The sequence below is a fragment of the Cyrtonyx montezumae genome, unplaced genomic scaffold, assembly GCF_038088225.1.
Source record: "Cyrtonyx montezumae isolate F1298 unplaced genomic scaffold, pur_monq_1.0 scaffold_109, whole genome shotgun sequence".
NCBI classification, from domain to species: Eukaryota; Metazoa; Chordata; class Aves; order Galliformes; family Odontophoridae; genus Cyrtonyx; species Cyrtonyx montezumae.
In genome coordinates, this window is record NW_027071836.1 from 18,187 (window position 1) to 32,111 (window position 13,925).

Genomic DNA, 13,925 nt, shown 5'->3' on the forward strand with positions numbered 1-13,925 from the left:
TGCGGACCTCCGCTGCGTTTGGGTCTTTTATTTTAACTGCATTAAAAACCGAACACCGACAGCCTGCAGCGGCTTTGCTGATATCCCCGCTTTCTGCTGACGGGGGGGGGGCGGCCGGCCCGGTGTATTGCTGGTGGCCGTGCTCCCCGTGGGGGGCTCTGGGGGCTCCCCGTGAGTTTGAGGGCTCTCCGCGGGGCTCGGGGCCGTGCTCACGTCTCGGGCCGCAGGCACAGCTCCCGGTAGGCCGCCTCCACGGTGCGGCAGACCTGCTGCAGCTCGTCCTCAGCCCGCCGGACGCGCTCCATCACCTCCGCCAGCTCCTGCAGCCGCTCCTGGATCAGCTCGTTGTGCACAGCGTAGAGCTGGAAGAGCCGCTCCTCCAGCTGCTCGGCCAGGTTGGACACCTTCGGGAGAGGGGGGGGAGGAGCGCGCTGCCGGGCGCGGGGGGGCTCGCGGGGCACAGCCGGCGCTGCCCCCCGGGGTGGGGGGGGGGGGGGGTGGCAGCTGCGGCCCAGCGCTGGCGCGGCTCCCGGCCCGGCTTGGCCGGCGCTGCTGCCAGCTGCGCCCGCGGTTGCTGGAGCGGCGGCCGCGGCACCGCGGAGCGCAGAGTCCCCGCAGCCGCAGCTGCCCCGGCCCGGCCGCCATCTGCGCGCGGGGAGGGGCGCAGACATCGGGAAGCCCCCCCCCCCCCCCCATCGCCCCACCCCCTCCCCATCTGCCGGCGCTGTCCCCTGGCTGCGGGGACGCCGGAGGAGCAAAGTCCAGCGCGGCACGCGGCCAAGCGGCGGCACGGGGACGGGGGGAGGGCACCGGGTCCCCTCTGCCCCCCGCAGCAGAGCTGGAGGCAGCTGCGGCCACCCCGGAGGGGCCCGGACCCCCACCCCCCGCAGCCGCAGCCGGGGTAAACGCACAGCAGGCCCTGCAGCTGGCGCCGGCGCCCCGCAGCACCGCGGCTAATTCGGTCGGAATAACGCGATTAAACGCGCGGAGCAGACGCGGGCGGCCGCGCTCCCCCCGCCCACCTTCAGCTGCAGGCTGTCGCGGAAGCCGCTCATGGCGGCGTGGTCCTCCTTGCGGCTCTCGTTCAGTCTGTCTATCGCGCCGTGCGCCCGCTGCCGCAGCTCCCCCACGCGCGAGTCCAACGCGGCGAAGTACCGGGACGCCGTCCCGTCCAGCACGGCCGCGCCCGTGGGGTCCGCCCTCGGCACAAACGCGGCGCCCCGTGTCACCGCCACGCGGGGACGGGCGGGGAACGCGGCTCCCGGCGCCGAGTCCCGCGGCCGGTGCCCAGCTGGGTTAAGGAGCTGGGAAATCACAGCGGGGACGGGGGAACCGCGCTGACCGTGAGACGTGGGTGGGTGGGAGACGTGGGTTGGAGGGCCCTGAGACGTGGTCCCGTTGTGTGCCACTGAGCACAGTCTGCCTGAGGGGCCCTCGTTCCTCACGCACAGTGTTTTCTCCTCTTTTTTCCCCGATTTTAAGTCAGGAGACAGCAGCGGGGCCGAAGCTGAGAAGCGCTGAATCGCTTCGTTGGAAAAGACCCCCAAGAGCTCCAACTCAGACCCCCCCCCGTGCCCACTGACCGTGTCCCCAAATGACGCAGTCCCTCCAGGGACGGGGACTCCACGGCCCCTTCCAACACCTCTCCATCTTTCTGCTGCGAATATCCAACCTGAACCTGCCCGTGCCCACCTGGGGGCCACCACTGTTATCCTGTGCCCACCTGGGGGCCATCACTGCCATCACTGTTATCACTGTTATCACTGTTATAACTTATCACTGCCATCACTGCCATCACTGCCATCACTGTTATCACTGTTATCACTGTTATCACTGCCATCACTGCCATCACTGCCATCACTGCCACCACTGTTATCACTGTTATAACTTATCACTGCCATCACTGTTATCACTGTTATAACTTATCACTGCTATCACTGTTATCACTGCCATCACTGCCATCACTGCCATCACTGTTATCACTGTTATCACTGTTATCACTGCCACCACTGCCATCACTGTTATCACTGTTATCACTGCCATCAGTGCCATCACTGTTATCACTGTTATAACTTATCAGTGCCATCAGTGCCATCACTGCCATCACTGTTACCTGGCAGCAGAGGCCGACCCCGCCCACCCCAGCATCCCTTTGGGTGATTGCCGGGAGCAGTGAGGTCTCTCTCCCCTGAGCCTCCTCCAGATGAAACTCCCCGCCCCTCGGCCACCGCCTCAGGGTTTGTGCCCCAGGCCCCTCCCAGCCCCGCGAGGAGGGCCGACCTCAGCTGCTCGGCCGTGGCACTCCGGGACAGAGCAGGACCCCGCTCCCGGCCCCCGGGGCGTGCTGCAGTGCCGCGGTCACGCCCGGCTCCTTCTGCGCTGCCCTACACCCGCGGAGCTGTGAGCGAAGCGCAGCTCAGCGCTGTGCTCCTACCGTGAGCCGTCCTCGGGGGCCGCATCCCCGCCCGCTGGAGGGCAGCCGGCGCTGTCTGTCGGGGTCTCCTCGGGCTCCAGCACTGCGGCCTCGTGCTCCCGGAGCGCCATGTGGGGCTGGGGGGACGCAGCACTGAGCTGGGGGGTGCAGCACTGAGCTGGGGGGTGCAGCACTGAGCTGGGGGGACGCAGCACTGAGCTGGGGGGGTGCAGCACTGAGCTGGGGGGATGCAGCACTGAGCTGGGGGGGACGCAGCACTGAGCTGGGGGGTGCAGCACTGAGCTGGGGGGTGCAGCACTGAGCTGGGGGGACGCAGCACTGAGCTGGGGGGACGCAGCACTGAGCTGGGGGGGTGCAGCACTGAGCTGGGGGGTGCAGGACTGACCTGGGGGGACGCAGCACTGAGCTGGGGGGGACGCAGCACTGAGCTGGGGGGGTGCAGCACTGACCTGGGGGGGTGCAGCACTGACCTGGGGGGACGCAGCACTGAGCTGGGGGGGTGCAGCACTGACCTGGGGGGGTGCAGCACTGACCTGGGGGGACGCAGCACTGAGCTGGGGGGGTGCAGCACTGAGCCGGGGCTGCTGTCCCACTCCGTCCTCAGCAGCCTGCAGGGAAAGCAGGAGGCATCCCGGCAGCGTTACTATTATGGGATGTCTGTGAGAACCGAGCCGTGGGGCTGCAGTGATAGTATTATGGGATGTCTGTCAGCACCGAGCCGTGGGGCTGCGCTGTTACTATTATGGGATGTCTGTCAGCACCGAGCCGTGGGGCCGTGACACCGTGGGGTTCCCTCCATGGAAGCACAGGGAGCAGCCCAACACCCGGGGCACAGGAGACCCAACGTCCCGTTGGGAAATTAAGGACAAACGCATTGAAAGAGGACAGGGAGGTGTCTGGGGACAGATATTGGGGTATTTTGGCCAACTTCTGCGGGGTTTCAGCCGCTATTCTGGTGTTTCTCAGCACACTGCCCTACGCTCCCACCCCACAAACAGAACTGCAAGGGGGGCTGACAGGGCCACGCGTGGGCACATCGCTCAGGGCAGGGCCCTGCCGCAGGCCCAGGGACGTGGGAGCTGCGAGGGCACATCCTGGGACGCACAGGGACGCGGTAATGGCACCGAGGGCCCCGGGCCTCGCACCGCCTCACCCCGCACCGCCGCCATTCTTCCCGCGGCCTCGCTGAGGTGAGCACGGTGGGCGGAGCGGCGGGTGACGGGCAGCCGCGCAGGCCAATGATCGCGCGCCTTCACCACCGGCTAGCCAATGGGTGACGGAGAAAGTAAAGGCGGGAAGGGCTGGGCTGTGAAGAGGCGGGGACGCGAAGCTGGCGGCCGGCCGGTCGCGGTGAGGGCCGCGATGGGAGGAGGAGGAGGAGCGGGGATCGGCTGAAGGAGTGAGGAGGGCTCCGGGAGGCGGTGTGAGCAGGGCCAGGGGCTTCGCTCAGGGCTCGGGAGAGGTGTGCGGCGCTGCTGGTGTCGTTTTGCAGGGCGGTGCTGCCGCTGAGGCCTGGCAGGAGGCAGGAGCAGATCCGCGGTGCTGCGCCAACCTGGTGAGGCCCGGAGTGTGAGCCCAGCCTGCAAATACAGAGCGGCCTTCCTCATCCGCTCAGCGGCCTCCAGCCCTTCTCCGACCTCACCCACGCTTCAGGTGCAGCTATCCCAAAACCGTGCGGAGGCCGTGGGGGTCTTTCTTCCCAAATCCAACTCCTAACACCGCATGCCACCATAAAGCCTTCCCTCAGCCGCCGTCCCCCAGCAAACGCAGAGGCATCCAGCTGCACAAAGGGAGTTTATTGGGTGAGGCTGCAGTGCTCCAGGACTCAGACGTCGAGGCGGCACAGGGGGTTGTCGTAGATCATCTGCAGGTTGACGCGGTGCCCCACCAGATCCCGGATGTTGTTGATGCCGTATTTGATCATGGTAGGGCTGGAGAAAGATTGGGGTGGGGTGGGGGGGTTCAGAAGGGCGTCCCCTCGGTGCTGGGACCCCCCTCTCCCTCCTGACTCACCGCTCCAGTGAGAGCCCCCAGGCGATGACGGACACGTTCTCAGGCAGCCCCATGGGCAACAGCAGCTCAGGGCGGAAAACGCCCGAGTTCCCCACCTCCACCCACTTCTTCAGCCCTACGGAGCGAGAAGCGTGGGGCCCCCACCCCACAGAGGGGTGAGATGGGGACTCCTCACCACTGGGGCACCCCAGTTGTCTACTGTGCACGCCTCTGCACACTATGTAGAAGGTCAGGGGCCAGGCCCCACTCCCCACAGGTGCCCATTGCCCCCAACCTCATGGGAGACAAAGAGAGAGAGAGAGGCCAAGCACCCTGCACCCCGAAAACACGCCCCAGAGCTCCCCCACCCCTTCCTGCTCGACAGCAGAACCCAGGGTCCCCGCACCCTCGTGGTAGCTGAAGACCTCCATGCTGGGCTCTGTGTAGGGGTTGTAGGCTGGCTTGAAACGCAGCTTGCTGATGCCTGAGGGGAAGATGGCAGTGAGGGCGCGCCCCAGCCCCCCGTCCCGCTGCCCCCAGCCCTCCCGTACCTAACTTGGTGAAGAACTGCTGCAGGGTGCCCATCAGGTGGCCCAGGGTGAGCCCGCGGTCGGCCACCACCCCCTCCACCTGGTGGAATTCAGCGAGGTGCGTGGCGTCCAGGCTCTCGTTGCGGAAGACCCGGTCGATGGAGAAGTATTTCACAGGGGTGAACTTACCCTGGAACAGGAGACGCGGGGAATGAGGTGAGGCACCGGAGGGGGGGAGGCGTCCACAGGACCCCCTGCGCTCCCCTGCCCTCGGTTCACCTGGCAGGCCAGGTGGTACAGCGCGCGGGCGCTGGCCGACGTGGTGTGAGTGCGCAGCAGGTTCTTGCGTGCCTCCTCCACCTTCCACTCGTATTTGTACCTGGTGGGGGGGTGCTCAGGTCAGCTTAGGGGCCCCCAAACCAGCTAGGGAGGCACAGGGCCCTGATCCCCCGCCCCGTCCCGCCGTGCTCACCCCTGTGAACCGTAGCCTCCCTGAGAGTGGACCTTCTTCACCCTGGCCACGTAGTTGGTGGGCAGCTCGGGGGCTTCGGCGGGGTCTGGGGGAGGATGCGGGCGTTAGGGGGTCGGTGGGGCTCGCAGCGTGTGCCCACCCTGGGCTCTGCACCCACCCCGCAGGAAGAAGGTGTCGTGCTGGTCTCGGGCTGGGTGCTGCTGCGGTTGGAAGAGGGCATCGAAGTTCCAGAAGGAGCTCTCCACAAAGTTGTCCGTGGGCATCTCCGTGAACCTGGGGGGGGTCTGCGGTGTCACCGGTGGGAACCGCTGTGCGTCCCCCCCCCCCCCTCGAGCGTTTCTCCCCCCACTCACCCCATCTCCAGGAAGATCTGGCGGAGCTGCGAGCGCACCTTGAGCAGGGGGTGCAGGTGGCCGCAGGCGGGCGGCAGCCCCAGCGCCGAGAAGTTGTACGCCTTGAAGGGGAGCTTCCTCCAGGAGCCCCTGCGGGGACGGGAGGGTCGCAAGGGGCTGCGGGGGCCCGGGGGGGGCCGCTGGGTGCCCCCACACTCACGTGGCGATCATCTCCGGCGTCAGGTCGGTCTCCTGCCGCACTACGGCTGTGCTGAAGGCGCTGCCCTTGCGGATCCAGTACGACTTGAGAGTGCTGGAGAGGACGCAGGGCTCAAGGGCCGCCCCCGACCCCCCCGCCCCGCGCCGCCCCTCCCCCCACGCACACTTCCAGCAGCAGTTTCCTTCTCTTCAGGTCCGCGCGCTCGCGCTCGGGCAGGTGATCGCCACGGCCGTCCTGAACCTGGCGCAGGCTGCTCTGCACCGCGTCCTGCACCGCGTCCACCTGCCGCATCCCACGGTGAGTCAGAGCCCGCTGCCGGCGGGGGGGGCGGGGGGGGACAGGCCCACGGCCCGGGGGGGTGGGGGCACTCACGGCACGGAAAACGCGCGGGCCGCCGGGTGCCCCCTTGTCGAGGCGCAGCCACTTGTTGGCCATGGCTTTGCTGAAGCCCACGTGGGCGCCGGGCAGCTTCTGTGGGGCGAGGGGGAGAGCGGTGGGGGCCGCGCGAAGACCCCCGGGGCCCCTCACCTCCCCCGCCCCCCGCCCGTCCCAGCGCTAACCATGGCGTCGCTCTGGGGCAGCCCCTCGGCGGGGACGCTGCGGAAGAGCCGCACCTCGGGGCTGCCGTCCCGCAGCACTTCCGCGCCCTCGGCGCTCAGCTCCCAGCGCGTGGTCGCCCGCGTCTCCGCCTCGATCACCTGCGAGGCGGCACCGGGCTCAGGCACCGCGGTCGGGCACGGAAACCGCAGCGCCGGGCCGCGCTCCCCCGCACCTCCCCGAGCGCCTGCAGGCTCTTGACGGCTCCCACGAGCGTCTGGTGGTCGAGGCCGAGCGCGGCGGCCGCCTCCAGGCTGCACAGCCCGCCCTCGGGGCCCGGCGCCGTCCGCTCCAGGCGCTGCAGGAGCAGCTCGGCCACGCTCGGCGACATCGCGGAGGCCGGAAGTGCTACGGCGGCCACCCGGAAGTGCTCCTGCTGCAAGGCTGCCGCTGGGGGCGGCGCCATCTTGAGTGCGGCGCGAGGGATGGGAAAGGGGGGGGTCCGTACGAGGGGGCTGTGACGTAATGAGGCCGAGGAGTGACGTCACTACTGGGTGCTCGTTATCCCGAGGCCCACGGCCTCCCGAGGCTCCCGCTCTTGGCAGTCAGGGGTTCCCGGGGTTCTCGCAGCCCCGTTACAGCCGCGCGTCGTCATGACGACAGCCCCGTTTCAGGCAGTGCCTAAGCCCCGCCCCCTCCCGTCACTCGGAGGGCATCGCTGGAGCCTCATTAGCGCCCCTTCATTTAACGCAGCCCGCGGAGCGGCGTGCAGGGCGGCATACTGAGGGCGCGCGGCATCCCCGCTCCGTACGGCGCCCCCGGGTGCTGTGACGTCGCCGGGAAGGAGGCCACTGCCGTTACATCGCAGATCCGTTCCGCGTCCCCGCGCGCGGGGCTGTCTCGCGGACCCCCTGCCCGCACTCCGCGCCCTTCCCCGCTGTCCCTCCGGGAGCCGCAGGCGCGCGCGCGCTGCCTCACGTGACCGCGCCGTCGCCCCGCGCTGAGGGCGCGCGCGAGAGGCGGAGGAGTGGGGGGGGGGGCGTCTCCCTCCGAACGCGTGGTCGCTCCTGATTGGCCGCCCCATTCAGCCAATAGGAAGCGGCCATCTGGGACGCAAACGTTCGGGGGCGCCGCCGCCGCCGGCCAGCGGGCGGGCGGCCAATGGGAGCGGGCGTAGCGCGGGTTTGGGCCAATGGGATGGCGAAGAAGGCGGGACCAAGGGCTGCGAGCGGATAAAATGGGGGTGCTGCCGCCGCCCCCTCCGCAGTGCCGGGCGCCGCCGGGCTGGGAGGGACCGTGTGAGCGCTGCTGGGTCGTGCGACCGCCGCCATGAGCCGCCTCTGCCTCCCGCTCCTGGTCGGTGCTCTCCTGGCGGTGACGGCGGCCGGGCCCGCCCAGTTCTTCCGGGAGGAGTTCTTGGATGGAGGTGAGGGGGGGATGCCGAAATGGGGAGGGGCTTGTGAGGTGGGGGGGGGCTTTGAGGCACCTTGTGGGGTGAGGGGGGATGCCTGGGGGAAGGAGTGGTTTTGGGGTGGGGCGGTCACGGGGGGGGATGGGGGGGAAATGGGGGAAAGCGCGGGGCTGTCCTCAGGGTTTGGGCGTTCGAGGGGGGGTGTAAAATAAGCGGCCTCTTGTGGGAGTGGGTCAGCTTGGGTCGGGAGACAAAGGGCTGCGGGGCTGCCGGGAGTGCCCCCTCCTCCCCACCCCAAAAGGTGGGAGCTCTTCAGCGGGGGCAGGAGCGCTGTGGATGAGCGTCCCCCTCCCACAACGAAGAGAAAGACGGGAAGAGCCTCGCGCTGCGAGCCCCGGGCCTGCAGCGCTACAGCACCGTGCACTCCTGCAGCCTCAGGGCTGCCCTTGGGGGGTCCCCAGGTGGAGGGGGCTCCCCGTAAGGGGGGGGCAAAGGGCTCCCCCTTAACGGCGGGGGTGGAGCCATGCAGGTGTCTCTGAGCTGCTCCGCTTCCGGCTGTGGGGAGGGGCAGAGCCGTTTCCCCTGACGGTGGGGGGAGGACAGCAGGGGGCACGGGCTGCTCAGTGCCTTCCTCCTGCAGACTCGTGGACCCAGCGGTGGGTGGAGTCGAAGCACAAATCAGACTACGGCCGCTTCGTGCTCACGGCTGGCAAGTTCTACGGCGATGCCGAGAAAGATAAAGGTGAGGACCCCCCGGCTCTGGGAGCCACCAGTGCTCGCCCTGGGGGATAGTGGCTCAGGGCAGTTTCTGGGTGCCCCTCCAGGGATCCAGACCAGCCAGGATGCGCGCTTCTACGCGCTCTCCTCCCGCTTTGAGCCCTTCAGCAACCGGGACAAGACGCTGGTGGTGCAGTTCACTGTCAAGCACGAGCAGAACATCGACTGCGGTGGTGGCTACGTCAAGCTCTTCCCCTCCAGCCTGAGCCAGGAGGACATGCACGGCGACTCTGAGTACAACATCATGTTTGGTGCGGCCCTGATCGCCCCCTGCGGCCCCCAGGCGCTGCCAGGCCCCCTCCATAACTTCCCTGTGCCCCCTCGCAGGCCCCGATATTTGCGGACCCGGCACAAAGAAGGTTCACGTTATCTTCAACTACAAAGGCAAGAACGTGCTCATCAACAAGGACATCCGCTGCAAGGTGGGTTGGGGGGCTGCAGGAGGGCCTGGTCAGCTGGGGGTCACGTCCCAGCCCCACTGAGCATCTGCTCCCTGCAGGATGATGAGTTCACCCACCTCTACACGCTCATCGTCCGCCCTGACAACACCTATGAGGTGAAGATCGACAACAGCAAGGTGGAGTCGGGGAGCCTGGAGGATGACTGGGACTTCCTGCCTCCTAAGAAGATCAAGGACCCCGAGGCCAAGAAACCCGATGACTGGGATGAGCGGGCCAAGATTGACGACCCTGAGGACTCCAAGCCTGAGGTGGGGGCAGCACTGGGGCCGGGGGAGCTGTGGGGGGGGCCGTGGCCGTACCCTGAACCCTTCTGCTGCCCTCTGCAGGACTGGGACAAACCCGAGCACATCCCTGACCCCGACGCCAAGAAGCCGGAGGACTGGGATGAAGAGATGGATGGGGAGTGGGAGCCCCCAGTCATTCAGAACCCCGAGTACAAGGTGCAGCCCCCTCCCCTGCGAAGGGGGTGTCCCTCTGGAATGAGGGGGCTGTTCCTCATCGCCCCCTCTGGATCCCCCAGGGCGAGTGGAGACCCCGACAGATTGACAACCCTGACTACAAGGGCAAATGGGTGCACCCTGAGATTGACAACCCTGAGTACACCCCAGACCCCAACCTCTATGCCTATGACAGCTTCGGGGTCATTGGCCTCGACCTCTGGCAGGTATTGGAGAGGACGGGGTGGGGGTGGGTGCCCCCGCGCCCTGAGGGCTGTCCCTGAGCACCCCCTGTCCTATAGGTGAAATCTGGAACCATCTTTGACAACTTCCTCATCACTGATGATGAGAAGTTTGCCGAGGAGTTTGGCAACGAGACCTGGGGGGCCACCAAGGTATGGCGGGGGCCGCTTTGCTCCAGGAGTGCGGGGGGAGGGGGGCCCTGTTACAGCATAGGGGCAGGATGGGGGTGGAGGCGATGGGCGATAGTAAAACATTGAGGGGGTGATGGGGGGGGCGGTGGGAGCTGTGCTGAACCCCCGGCCCTGCAGGAGGCCGAGAGGAAGATGAAGGAGCAGCAGGATGAGGAGCAGCGCCAGAAGCAGGAGGAGGAGGACAAGCAGCGGAAAGAGGAGGAAGGGGACGAGGACGGTGATGGGGACGAAGAGGAGGAGGAAGAGGATGAAGAGGACGAGGCTGAGAAGGAGGAGGAGGCCGGGGGGGCCCCCAAGGACGAGCTGTAAACCCCTCCCTGGCCCCGGCCCCGTGTAATGTCTCTGTGAGACCTGGACTTTGTTTTTTTACGGGCGTCCCGGCCGCGGTCCCTCCCCCCCCACCCCACTCCACCCCCCGGCGCCGGCTCCGCCCCCCGGGACCGAGGACTCAGGAACGGCACCGGGCCGGGGGGGGGGGGGGGGGGGGGGGAGGTGGTGGGGCCGGGCTGAGGGCCGGGCCCGGTGCCGCGGGGGGTGTTGGGAGGGGTGGGGCGTCTCCGGCGGCCGCACGTGACTGTACGGGAGACGCGTTCCGATTTCTATTAAATTAAAGCTCGTCCCGACCCCCGACGCCGCTGCGCTCCGTTCGCTCTGCGCCATTTCCCCCCCCGCGACCTCCGCGCCGCCATTTTGTGTCGCTGAGGGGGGGGCGGGTCACGTGCCCGAAAAACGGTCCCCCCGTCACGTGACGAAGGGCGAGGGCGGGCCCCCCTGCGGCGTGACGTCACTTCCGCCCGCAGATCACATGGCCGGAAGCAGCGGGGCGCGTAAGATGGCGGCGGCGTGAGTTGCATGTTGCGGGGCCGCCGGGAGCATTCTCCGCCGCCGCGCCATGGCCGTGACCGTGACGCTGAAGACGCTGCAGCAGCAAACGTTCAAAATCCGCATGGAGCCGCACGAGACGGTGAGCGCGGCCGCGGCGCGGCGGGGTGCGCGGAGCGGAGCGGACCCGGGGATGAAGGGGGGGTGGGGGGGGGCGGCGCGGGGTGAACGGCGGTGAACGGCGGTGCGGCCCCTCCCCCCCCCCCCTCCCCCCCAGGTGCGGGCGCTGAAGGAGAAGATCGAGGCCGAGAAGGGCAGTGACGCGTTCCCGGTGGCGGGGCAGAAGCTCATCTACGCGGGGAAGATCCTCAGCGACGACGTTCCCATCCGCGAGTACCGCATCGACGAGAAGAACTTCGTGGTCGTCATGGTGACCAAGGTGCCCCTCACCCCCCACCCCCCGCGCCCCTCGGCTCCGTCCCCCGGATCCGCTCACTCCCTCTCCTCCCTTCCCCCCCCCACCCGCAGGCCAAGGCAGCGCTGGGCACCGCAGCGCCTGAGCCCGCAGCCAATGCCGCTGCCACCGCAGAGCCCACCCCCACCCCGGCGCCCCCTCCCGCCGCCGACGCCGCCCCCACCCCCGCCCCGCCGGCCGCCCCCAGTGAGGAGCAGCCCCCCCAGGACCTCCCCCCGCTCTCCCTCACGGAGCCTACAACGGGGTAAGGGGTTGGAGGCTGGGGGGGGGCAGGGTGTGTCCGTTTTGGGGGCACGTGTGTATTTATTTGCTTGCGTTGTTTTTGGTTGATGTGGTTTTTGAGGAGGGGGAGGGGCAAAGGGAGATGAAGAGTGGGGTTTTGGAGGTGGGGGGTACAGGGAAATTGAGTTCAGCCACAGAGGGAACTTAGAAGAGACCTGAAAAACATAGGGAGATACAGAGCGGAGCAGCAGTGAACGGGATTTGGAGGGACTGCAGGAGGGGGAGGGGTGGGGTTGGGGGTAGCACTGAGTTTTTCTTGAGGGGGAGGGAGGAGGGGTTTGGAGTTTGGGGGCTGCTGCACCCCCAGAGCTCCCACAGGGGACCCGGCTGCCATGTCTCTCTCTTGAATTCGCAGCTCTGTTCCCACCCCACGTGGTGCGGGGCGCTCGGCCGACGCTGCCTCCACCCTCGGTGGGTGCTGGGCCACTGGGATCCACAGGATGGGGGGAGGGGGGCGGGATGGGCTGGGGGTGTCGGAGGATGGAAGGTGGAAGGATGGGAGGCTGTGTGTGGGGGGGGGGCAATACGGAGCGAAGGGGGGGGGAGGTTTTGGGTGGGGATGGGGACGCGGGGGTGTCTTGAGAGGGGTTATGGGGTCGGCGGGCGAAGACGCCGCAGTGCGGGATGGGGAAAGGCAGGCAGGTTTTGGTGGAGCTACGGTGGTTTGGCTGAGCATGAAATGAAGCAGGTGGGAGGGCAGTGGGGGTCGGGGCCCCCATGGAGGCTGGCACTGACCTTCCCCCGGCAGTGACGGGCTCGGAGTACGAGACGATGCTGACGGAGATCATGTCGATGGGTTACGAGCGGGAGCGGGTGGTGGCTGCACTGCGTGCCAGCTACAACAACCCCCACCGTGCTGTTGAGTACCTGCTGACGGTGAGAGCAGAGCTGGGGGGGGGACAACACCCACGTGAGGGGAGAACCAGGTCTCATTCAGCCCTCTCTGCCCCAGGGCATCCCGGGGAGCCCTGAACCTGAGCGCCCACCTGTGCAGGAGAGCCGACCCCCGGAGCAGCCGCAGGTTGAAGGTCAGCGAGGTGGGGCCACAGGGGGGACCTGCCCCATGGGGTGGGCTGTGGGTTGGATCACAACCCTGGGGGGGCAGGGGTTGTTCCCTTTGGGGATTGGTACTCTGTGGGGCTCAGCACTGTGGGAGGGTACAGGCTGGGGTTCCCAACCCCCCCTCCCATGGGTGTGGCCTCCCCCGTCTCCATTTGCTCAGGGGGTGCAGCCCCTTTCTGGCTGTCCCTCGTGGGCAGGGCCTGGCTCCGTGTTTCATTGCTGTGGGGGTGTGGCCTGGGCTGATTCCCACCCGTGCACAGGAGAGAACCCACTGGAGTTCCTGCGGGAGCAGCCCCAGTTTCAGAACATGCGACAGGTGATCCAGCAGAACCCGGCTCTGCTGCCCGCCCTGCTCCAGCAGCTGGGCCAGGAGAACCCGCAGCTCCTGCAGGTACTGCTGGACCCCCCCCGACCTTCCCGAGCCCTCCTGCAGCCCCTTCTCACCCCGCCTGCCCCTCCAGCAAATCAGCCAGCACCAGGAGCAGTTCATCCAGATGCTGAATGAGCCGCTGGGGGAGCTGGGGGACCTGGAGGGGGAGATGGGGGCCATTGGGGACGAGTCCCCCCAGATGAATTACATCCAAGTGACGCCTCAGGAAAAAGAAGCCATAGAAAGGGTAAGTGAGCCCCCCGCGTGGGGGTGCTATCAGCTTCCAGTCATCAGCAGGATCAGAGCGAACGGAGATGCGAGAACAGTCTCTCTATAGTCGTCATTACGGGTCAGAATGAATACTGGTGAAAAAACTGGCAGGACGGCGGAGTGAACGCTCCCCTTCCTAATCTGTGTGCCCACAGTTGAAGGCACTGGGCTTCCCCGAGAGCTTGGTCATCCAGGCCTACTTCGCCTGCGAGAAGAACGAGAACCTGGCAGCCAACTTCCTGCTCAGCCAGAACTTTGATGATGACTGAGGGGCCCAGGGTGGACTCCTCCCACCCTGTGGGGGGACACGGGACTCCCCTTCCTCCTCCCTACATCTCTGCCCTCAGGGGATGGTGGGGTGCGGTGGGGCCCAGCGGGGCCCGTCCTCACCCCCAGAGAGAGGGACAGTGATGGGTGTGCATCCCCAGAGCCTGCCTGCTGCCCTCGCGGCCAGGTGTGCTCTGGGTGGCCCCATCCCTGTTCCCTGACCCCCTTTTTCCTCCCTGTTCCTCCCCTCGTGGGAGGGCAGAACATGGGACAAACCCGGCTTGGGAAGAGATTAAATGCAGAATTTTAAACCCATTCTGGTCTTAGTGTGTATTTGGGG

General features: G+C 67.3%; 4 protein-coding genes across 4 annotated transcripts; 2 read left to right on the plus strand and 2 right to left on the minus strand.

Annotated features, from left to right (window-relative positions):
* Positions 1–181: 181 nt before the first annotated feature.
* SYCE2 (synaptonemal complex central element protein 2) lies at positions 182–2,544 on the minus strand. Its single transcript, XM_065729172.1, has 3 exons — positions 2,435–2,544; positions 1,023–1,200; positions 182–404 (listed from the first exon to the last, which is right to left on the minus strand). The coding sequence occupies exons 1-3, from the start codon at positions 2,542–2,544 to the stop codon at positions 210–212; spliced, it is 483 nt and encodes a 160-aa protein (XP_065585244.1). The 3' UTR covers positions 182–209.
* A 1,714-nt stretch (positions 2,545–4,258) lies between these two features.
* Positions 4,259–6,908, minus strand: FARSA (phenylalanyl-tRNA synthetase subunit alpha). Its single transcript, XM_065729153.1, has 13 exons — positions 6,753–6,908; positions 6,541–6,678; positions 6,353–6,451; positions 6,144–6,262; positions 5,981–6,073; positions 5,782–5,910; positions 5,586–5,701; positions 5,429–5,513; positions 5,236–5,335; positions 4,978–5,146; positions 4,833–4,910; positions 4,448–4,562; positions 4,259–4,365 (listed from the first exon to the last, which is right to left on the minus strand). The coding sequence occupies exons 1-13, from the start codon at positions 6,906–6,908 to the stop codon at positions 4,260–4,262; spliced, it is 1,503 nt and encodes a 500-aa protein (XP_065585225.1). The 3' UTR covers position 4,259.
* An 870-nt stretch (positions 6,909–7,778) lies between these two features.
* CALR (calreticulin) lies at positions 7,779–10,517 on the plus strand. Its single transcript, XM_065729151.1, has 9 exons — positions 7,779–7,943; positions 8,569–8,670; positions 8,753–8,956; positions 9,033–9,127; positions 9,205–9,414; positions 9,493–9,606; positions 9,687–9,830; positions 9,906–9,998; positions 10,155–10,517. Exons 1-9 carry the CDS (start codon positions 7,847–7,849, stop codon positions 10,344–10,346), a joined length of 1,251 nt encoding a protein of 416 aa, XP_065585223.1. The 5' UTR covers positions 7,779–7,846; the 3' UTR covers positions 10,347–10,517.
* A 397-nt stretch (positions 10,518–10,914) lies between these two features.
* On the plus strand, positions 10,915–13,900 carry RAD23A (RAD23 homolog A, nucleotide excision repair protein). The gene is made up of 9 exons (XM_065729154.1): positions 10,915–11,001; positions 11,137–11,298; positions 11,388–11,578; positions 11,972–12,027; positions 12,365–12,492; positions 12,569–12,644; positions 12,939–13,069; positions 13,140–13,295; positions 13,474–13,900. The coding sequence occupies exons 1-9, from the start codon at positions 10,930–10,932 to the stop codon at positions 13,585–13,587; spliced, it is 1,086 nt and encodes a 361-aa protein (XP_065585226.1). The 5' UTR covers positions 10,915–10,929; the 3' UTR covers positions 13,588–13,900.
* Positions 13,901–13,925: the final 25 nt, after the last annotated feature.